Below are 9,313 nucleotides of genomic sequence, written 5' to 3' on the forward strand. Positions count from 1 at the left end.
TTTTTGGCTGACCCGGTGGCTCTGCGTTTGCACTGCTCAGCGCGGGTAACGAGCCGAGGCATCCAAAGAAGCCCGCAACGCTGCCGAGCGGCGCCGCAGCAGAATCGTTTTGGCTTTATGTGACGTTCTAGTTTCACCCACGTTCAGATAAAAGGTCCGACTCTTTCAGTTTCTTCCTTAAGGAACACGAAGGCGTGAGCTCATTTCGAGCGTCAGAGACAGGTTTGTTGTACAGAGATATGGACGTTCATTCGTCTGTTGAGTTATTGTTTGAAATACCGTTCAGACAGAATCAGGTTTCCGGCAGAATCCAGAAAGCCCGCGACCAGAGATGTGAATGTTTTGCCAGCAGCTTGAAACGTAAGAGAGAGTGAATGAGACTAATCTTAAAGGGATAGTCTGGTTATTTTTGAAGTGATGTTCTGTCAGATAGTTAGTTCCTTATCAGCCGTGGCACACTGATAAGTACTAACTATTGATAATTATTACTATATTACTATATTTTCTGTAGTTGCCAGATGCCACTGTCAGTGTTAAATCCAGCACAACAAATTATTATTATTAATATTATTGGGTTTTTTTTGTTTTTTACATGAAATACAGAATGTTAAGATGCACTTTGCAATTTTAGGACTGAATGTGTTACTTTTTTAAGGAATGTCCACATCAAACCAAAATGAGATTTGTTTTTGTTTTTTGTAGTGAATGATTACAGCTGATGATAAAACATTATTGTGTTATATGTTTACTTTTAGAAGAAAATGGGTGGTGTGTGTGTGTGTGTGTGGGAGTGTGTGTGAGGGAGCGTCTCAGCTCATACTGTGACAACAGGTCTGTCGTGAGCACATCAGTCTGAAGTTTCAGCATTTTCCCGACCGTGGTGTTGTAACGTGATGCATCACATCCTCCAACCTGGAACCTGAAACCGACCCGTTCGGTCTGCACCTTCCTAAATAAAACGACGCGATGTTCTGAACCAGCGTCAGCCTCGTTTTTCTCTCACGTGCGGCACTTGTGGACGCTGACTCGTAAACACAAATAAGTGAAGTGCATTCCTTTGTGTCCGTCACAGAGAGTCAGCCCGGGCAGATTTTACAGGCTTTAAGGGACGCTAACTAAACATTTGTTTTCATTTCTGCTTCATGTGACACTGTAACTGTGTTTCACACTGATGTTTTCCTGTTCATTGTGCTTTTTGGACTATTTTAGCACACTTTCAGCTATTTCAGCCATTCAGGTATGAAGATGTTGAGCTCATTCAGGACAGTACTGTCATGACTTTTGGTTTTCTGTCACTGTTATAGTTTTTAAAATACTGTTTTTTTTTTCCTCTTTGTGCACTTTGAAATTGACTTGGGCGTACTCCTCTGTTTGTGACTCCTTATGTATTTATTTTCTTTTTATGCATTCCTATTGTCTTTTTCAGTCTTGTTTATGCTTCCTATTTGTCTTTGTATGTTTCCTTATGCCTTCCTTATGTGTCCTTGGGTCCTTTTTGATTTTCTAGCATCTGTTTTTGTATTTTTTAGTCTCTGTATGTGGTCGTTTTGTCCTTTTATTCATCTATATGTGTCCGTTTTGGCCCTTTTGTTCTTTTAATGCATCTTTTTGTCTCATTTGTCCTTCTCTATATGAAACCTTTGTATATCTCTTTATGCTTCCTTTTTGTCTTCGTCTCATGCTTCCTTTTTTGAGTTTTTATGTCTCCTTATACTTTACCTGTCTTTCAGCTTTTTCTGTCCCTGTGTCTTTCTTTTTTTCTTTAAATATGTCAGCTAACACTGAAAGGTCGGCTTATTCAGCCTATCTCAGCCAACTCGTTCAGCTCTGAGCATTCATATTGAGCTTTTGCAGAAAACGTGAGTTTTTCTAGTTTGAAGCTCGAGCTGTAACATTTACTGTGACTGGACATGGGAGTCCTCAGTCTTTGTAATGTAATTTAATGCTTTTACTAACTGAAGTAGTTAAATAAAAAAGATCAGCACAGTTCATATAACTGTACACCATCAACCCTAATGTTCTGGGTGTAACACTTTCTGGTAAATGAGTAATTTAGAACGGATGTGCTTATAATTTTGGCTAGATCTTCTCTTTTTCCCCACATCCTTCATTGTTGTCTTGTTTTGTTAACAAGAGCATCAGTTTAAAAACATGTTTTCTTTTTGGTCTGGAGTGATGCTGTCGGGAACTCAAGCCCCACATTTCACAGGAGAACCCCTAAAACTTTACAATGATGTCACACAGCCTTCAAGGAGTTTCCCATCCGGACAGCTAGAGGTGGCCGGTGGAGGTCGGACAGCGGGAGGCGACTGGACAGTGAGGCGGTGGTTCTTCTGTTGAAGGTTTGTGTTTCTGGTGGTCCTCTTCAAAACATTACCTCCACAGCCAGTCTCCAGACTTTTGGTTGTAATTTTCACCAGAAGCTGAACTAACCACATCCATCCAACTTTCTTGTCCTTTGAGAAGATGGAGGATGAAGCACCTGTTGGAGTTTCTGGTCTGTTTGCACAATTACCTGTAACTCACTGAACCATTTCACATCCACACAATCAATATTTGCTATTTACTGCCTTGATGGCGTTCCTGTTGTTGGTACGATCACGGAAAAAGCCGAAGAAACCCTAGTGAGTTTTTTTTTCAATCGTTTATTATTCGTTTTAAATTAGTGGTTTTTTATGCCAGACTCTAAAGACAAACACCTCTATGCCTTTCTTTTGATTTACCTCCCCCTTAATGCAGAGAAGCGCAGCTGTGTGTGTGTGTGTGTGCGCGCGTGCGGCAGGCAGTGACCTCTCGGCGCCATGTTGAAATGCTCCCTCCTCGTTGTGAGCCTGTAGCTTAGCAGCAGTTAGCCACCAGTCTGACTGAGGGCAACGACGTGATGGAAATTGACTCGCTTGAAGAGGCGCTCAGAGGTCACATAATCTTTCTTTCGACTGGACTGGTTTGATTTTGACAACCTGACAGACACATATTCACGCAAATGTTCCGCTATTAAAGTATTACCGGGCGGTAGTTTAGAAGCTAGTGCCGCTAGCTTGCTGCTACTTAGCCAATGCTAACAACAACGCTTTTACGGAAACTACTAGCTGCCAAAAATATTGGCCGCGACTCAAAGCTAACACGTTGTAATTCTTCAGTTCCTCTATAGTTCCGAACCTGCCTGGGGTTTTCCCCTCTACGTTTAAATACATATTCTAAGCAGTGGTTTAAAGTCGGCATTAGATCAGTGTTTGGTTTTTAAGGTAACTGTTTGCCGGTTTCGGCTAACTTAGCATCCAGACGGTGTGCTAAACTTGAGCTAGTTTGTCATACTGAGCCATTTAGGCTAGATGGCTTGTATAAATCAAATAACTGTACTGTTGGTTGATTATTTAAACTTGTAAAGTAGACGGTGGTTGTAGGTAGGATATAAGAAATTAAGGTCAGGCTGGGCTAAATCGATACCTGTTCGTCCGCACTGTTTTTTTTTTTTACGTGTTTTATGGTGTTCACGTCTGCTCACGCCGCGGTTCATTTTTGTTCACCTTCAGATTTTGATAAGAAAACAAAAAAGGAGCCATCCCCCGTTTTGGAGCAGTTTTTATGCCATGTTGCCAAGACCGGACAGACCATGTAAGTGAACACCGCGGGCCCCCTTTATGGCTTCTTCAGCCGTGTGTTTTATTTGCTTTACAACCAGTTCTCTTACTATCTGTACCGTGCTGAGTATGTGTCCTTTCTTTCTAATTGTTTTAAAAAATGTGGTTTTGTGTGCTCACCCAGTTAAAAAACACACACAAGAAGTGATTTAAAAGTTGCAATGATACTCAATATCAGTTTTTTTTCTGGATTTTAAAGTCCTTACATCGTTCACAAGGCAGTATATAAAAACAGAATTACTAAATCACTTTTAAGAACGCTGACATACTAACAGGACTGACATGAAGCTCCTAATTGTCCAGATGAAGTGACAGAGCAGATTGTGAGGGTGTTGCTGACACGAGCCAGCTTCTGCTGTATTTGCTCTTAGGATGGCCAAACCTTTTAAAAGTAAATCTAAAACTAATGTGAAACTCCAGAACCAAATGCCTGTCTTTGATCGTAGTGCTTTTATGTTTAGAGGAAATCAACCTGTTCCAATGTTGGTTTCTTTCAGGGTTCAGTGGTCAGAATTCAAGGACTACTTCTTGTTTAAGTTGGAGAAGGTGATGGATGACTTCAGAGCCTCGGCACCGGAGCAAAGGGGACCCACCAATCCCAATGTGGAGTCTGTTCCGTTTGAGGACATGAAGGAGAGAATCTTGAAAATCGTGAGGGGGTACAACGGGTAGGTACAGAGCTTGTAAAGAGGCTCAGGGGTCAGTCAGGTGAAGGCTAGGGCTCTCAGTGACCGACAGAAACCAGGAACACATCACTACTGTTGGGTTGTGTTTTTACTTGTAAAAGTAACTGCTTTGTATATAACTTTAAAATAGACTTTTAAAGGTTTTTAAAGTGGTTCTTTAGGCTTTGCAAAGAGGTTTTTCTTTCAATTTTGGCTCCTTTTTTTCCACTCCTTTTTATTTTTTGAAACAGGTTTTGAACCTGACCATGACATGTTGTATAGGATTTTTTTTTTGATCATTTTGCTGTTGCGCATTTGAAGTTTTTATTTGAGGGACTGAATGGTTTACAGCTTTATAAATTACTTTTTCTTATGTTCTTTTATGCTTGCGTATTATATATATATATATATATATATATATATATATATATTATATATATATGATAAAGTCTTCATGTGAAGGCGGTGCTCAGTTTCTGTTCATTAAGACAGGTTTAGTGACTAATAATTCAGGTGGATATGGTTTAAAACAAGTTTCAGTAGGAATGAGCACCTTAGATTGTAGTTAAACTTGTCAGTCGTGGTTAAAGGCATTAGACACTCTCTGTTGGTCCGTTAATAGACCCAAAAGGCTCAGCAGCAACAGCCAGTGTGTCTACACTTTTAGCCATTACCTAAAAGTACCGACTGTTTTTTACCTATTGACAGTGTTCACATTGTTGAACTCAGAGCTGTGCAGAGCAGCTGTTGAGGCTCATTATCTCAATCTTGTTTCAACTTTTAACAATTTTTTTAAAGATTATTTAAGCAAGTTTTCATTTAGAAATCCCCTTTTGTGAAATTCAGCCAGGTCAAAATGTCCTTTTTTCCTCTGCTACAAGCAGAGAGAAGGAATAGATCATGCTATTCCATAAAGGCAGTGAATATCCAGGTTCCTTCCAGGATGTGTAGTGACTTACACCAAGTAGAACCGGACAAACAGCAGAACAGCAGGCATTCTATTGCTTACAGAAAAATTAAAACAGTATTTTCCGGACTATAAGGCTCACTTATAAGCCTTCGATTTTCTCTAAAAACGACGGAGCACCTTATATATGTAAGAAGTCGTAATGTTTTAGTACGACTTTATTAAACTACAAAGCCGCACTGCTTGCAGCATTAAGGCTCAGTTATAGTCGAGCTCTGAAGTGTCTTGCGGGGCTCCGCGAGCGGTGTAGACATTTATGCTTGACGCTTACGTTGGTTCAGTATTCTTCGGTGAGTTTTGAACCGTCTGATTATCTTTGTGATCTCTCATAGAGGGATCATATAAATGCTGATACAGGTGAACCAGCTCCGCTAGAGCACCAAAATCGTCTATTTTGAATGGAGCGCAAAGTTACAAAAATTAGGAGGTGCACGACGAGGTACCTTATAGTCCGGTGCACCTTATATATGTCAAAAATTTGAAAATGGACCATTCATTGACAGTGCATCTTATAATTCAGTGCGCCCTATAGTACGGAAAATACGGTAATGTAAATATAGTCATATGAAAAAGTTTGGGCACCCCTATTAGTAATAATCATTTTTATTTCTAAATATTTGGGTGTTTGCAACAGCTATTTCAGTTTGATATATCTAATAACTGATGGACGCAGTAATATTTCAGTATTGAAAGGAGGTTTATTGGACTAACAGAAAATGTGGAGGATGAAAATGGAAAATTGTCTTTGTCTGAGAGAAATCTCTTCACTAAAATGTCTGTTTAGGGTCACATTTACAGATCCAAAGTCTGAATAAAGGAGGAGAATTTGGATGTTTAAAAAAAAAAAATTGCAGTCCTGAACATATTTGGGATGTTTTTGTCTTTCCCACTACATTATTCCTCTCTGGTCATCTATGCAAATTAGGTGATACCCTATAAACTCATAATGTAACTCTGGTCATCAGGAAAAGATGAAAATAGTCTTGTTTGTTAGTTGTTGTTTTTTTTAAGCAGTTCTACAGATGATTTAAAAAAATAATTTTAAAGATAGTATTTTCATTATGAAAACAGAATAAAGCTAATGACGATCATGTTCTTTTCCTCTCAGGATCCCTTTTACAATCCAGCGCTTGTGCGAGCTCCTCACAGAGCCCAAGAGGAACTACACAGGAACAGATAAGTTTCTTCGAGGGGTGGAGAAGGTGAGCTCTTCAGCCACAAAGTTGTTCTTTTAAGCAGACCCATTTTTGTTACAAATGTGTTTTGTTTGTTTGTTTTTGTTTTTCCTCTAGAATGTGATGGTGGTGAGCTGTGTCCATCCAACTTCAGAGTAAGTGTTGGCTGCACGATTGATCATTTACAGAACAGTTTAAAAACTATAAATACTGGACACATTTTCCTGATGCTTTTAACCTTTGACATTTTTCAGGAAAAATGGATGCAGTGCTGTTAATAGGATGAACGGAGTGATGCTTCCAGGAAACACATCTTCATTTACAGAAAGGTTGTTCTGCAGACATCAGTCAGTTTTAACAAAAAAAAACCCAAACCTTTCCATGTAAATTGGTGAAAGAGCATTAATTAGTTTTTCTTCTTCTTTTGGGTTGTTTTCTGTTAGAAAAGTGAATGGTCCAGGAACCCCCCGACCGCTGAACAGACCAAAGTTGTCTCTGGCCAACTCACTAGCAGCTAACGGTCTGCCGGACAGCACAGACAACAAAGACCTCAACACAGAGCTAGAAGGCAACAAAGACTCGAGGTATGACGCAATCCGCAGAACCCCCCCCCAATCATATTAAACACGCATAAGTTTCACCCGCGCGTCTCGTTTCTTCTGCCAGCGAGGTTTCGCATTCAGAAGGCTCTTCTGGGAGTGCAGTGAAGAACAAACACTCCAACGACAATGAGGAGGAGGACATGGAGCCCGAGCACCAGGAAGTAAAAAGACTGAAGTTCAGCAAGGATGAGGAGGAGGAGGACGACGACGACGAAGAAGAGGAAGAGCAGGAGGTGGACACGCTCGGCCCTTCAGACGCCTCCTGCCTCTCTAAAGAAGCAGAAGCCGTGGTCCAAGAGAAGGAAGAGAAGGTTTTGAGTGAAGCCTCCAGCACTGCTGCTGCCTCTGAAGAACAAGGTATGAGCTGCTTGAGCGCATCACCTTTTACTTCAACGCACTCGCTCTTTTTAGGAGGAAGAAAACATCTGATGTGTTTTTATGACATTTAGTCTTCAGATTGCCTCTTTGGACTGAGCTATTAGTCATTTATTTATATTTAAGGAAGAGCAACCAAACAGAACCTCCACTTTACTAGAATACATGCTGCTCCATCAGGCGAGGCCACCTGTGCTCTCCAACCCATTCATCCTCTAAATGTTCTTAACCCGTTAAATAAACGACGCACGGCAGCGCTGTAGCTAACTGGGTCAGGCAATGATCGAGCTAATTCATTCATTTCTCAACTCAGATGAAATAAAACATATTATGATAGACATTGGCAAAGAGCCGAGCAGGAGCTGGCCCTTTTGACTGCTGTGCTCGCGTTATCCACGAAGGAATAATCTGAAAGTTTCCAGCCAATCAGAGCGATTCCTCAGCTTCAGCCCGGTGTGAGAACAGAAGCTCCAGGAAGTTAAACTCAGGACTTTCTACTGCTGTCTGTTTAAGAATTGGATTCATTTAGATCCATTCTGATTATCAGTTTTTGACAATAAATTGGTAACTAGTAGACCATTTAAAAAAAATTCAAATTGTGTTGGATTCATCTTTTAAAAGATCTATCTAATGCACCCGTGTCCAGTCCTGGTCTTGGAGGGCCACTATCCTGCATGTTTTAGATGTTTCTCTGCTCTACAGCATGTCTTCATGTTCTGCAGAAGCCTGTTAATCACTCATTCATTAAAATCAGGTGTGTCACAGAGGAGACACGCCTATACGGTAGCGTTCTTCTGCCACTGACCAAACTGGCCGGTGGAAACGCAATGCATTTTTTATAGAGCACAGTAGAGCGGGGCTTCTAAAATGGAGCCAGTGGAAAAGGGGCATATGTTGTGTTTGATGAGGTTATAAAAATCAGGTATCCTTGCTACTCCATCAGCCCCTGATTTAAAAATGAATAAATAAAAATAATTCTTATTCTATCACTTTTAGAACCATAAATGAAGTCCAATCTGTTCACAGAAACGTAATCAATTTAAATGTATACAATTTCAACATTATCACAGTATTAATGGCTGCAATGTGTCTGTTTTCGCTGTATGCAAAAATGTCACTACAGTTCAATCTGTTCAAAACGTTGTGAATAAACATGAGCTGACAAGCTGCGTATCATCAGCCAGTTAATATCCCACTCAGATTGGCCTGCTCAGCCATCAACGGTCTGACCGTTCGTCCCTGATTTAAGGTGACACATCCTTCCTTCAATAAAGACAAATAAACCCCGTCCTCTGTTCGCCATCACTTCTATCTGGGTCACGCGCCATCTGCACAGTAAGGAGTGGACCCACCCTCCACACCCACTGCGCAGCGTGGACTCCATCAGTGTGATTACCATGGAGACGCAGTTTGTGTAACACCCCGCCACCCCCACCTTGGGCGGCGTGCCCCACAGTTAGGAAAATTTCATGCAGTGCGTCTCTGCAGGGATTTTCTGTTTTCATTTTAACAATCGAAACAGAAAAATTATACAATAAGAAAATATTTTTGTATAAACACATTTTTGTTTTGTTTTTTGCAGAAGAACAAGTGAATGAAGTTGAACAAAACTATTTATTGTTTATTCAATTTTTAAGCAAAACAATGAAGCATATTAGAATCCTATCAGCAACAAAGAAACATATGGAAAAAAAAACTGTCGTTTTCTCAAGAAACTACAGTGCACCTTTAATCCGGAGCAGCTTATATACAGGTGCTGGTCATAAAATTAGAATATCATGAAAAAGTAGATTGATTTCAGTAATTCCATTTAAAAAGTGAAACTTGTATATTATATTCATACATTACATACAAACTCATATATTTCAAATGTTTATTTCGTTTAATT

The 9,313-nt window shown here is 40.1% G+C and overlaps 1 protein-coding gene across 1 annotated transcript in view; it reads left to right on the forward strand.

The window, feature by feature from the left end:
• Positions 1 to 2,772: 2,772 nt before the first annotated feature.
• Positions 2,773 to 9,313, forward strand: part of ppp4r2b (protein phosphatase 4, regulatory subunit 2b) — a 9,644-nt gene continuing 3,103 nt past the window's right edge. Inside the window, exons 1-8 of the mRNA XM_017426940.3 lie at positions 2,773 to 2,915; positions 3,534 to 3,615; positions 4,139 to 4,309; positions 6,382 to 6,475; positions 6,566 to 6,603; positions 6,703 to 6,777; positions 6,892 to 7,032; positions 7,115 to 7,407. Of these exons, the coding sequence (XP_017282429.1) occupies positions 2,882 to 2,915; positions 3,534 to 3,615; positions 4,139 to 4,309; positions 6,382 to 6,475; positions 6,566 to 6,603; positions 6,703 to 6,777; positions 6,892 to 7,032; positions 7,115 to 7,407 (928 nt within the window). The 5' untranslated portion in view covers positions 2,773 to 2,881. The remainder of the gene's footprint in view (positions 2,916 to 3,533; positions 3,616 to 4,138; positions 4,310 to 6,381; positions 6,476 to 6,565; positions 6,604 to 6,702; positions 6,778 to 6,891; positions 7,033 to 7,114; positions 7,408 to 9,313) is intronic.

The sequence above is a fragment of the Kryptolebias marmoratus genome, linkage group LG4, assembly GCF_001649575.2.
Source record: "Kryptolebias marmoratus isolate JLee-2015 linkage group LG4, ASM164957v2, whole genome shotgun sequence".
NCBI classification, from domain to species: Eukaryota; Metazoa; Chordata; class Actinopteri; order Cyprinodontiformes; family Rivulidae; genus Kryptolebias; species Kryptolebias marmoratus.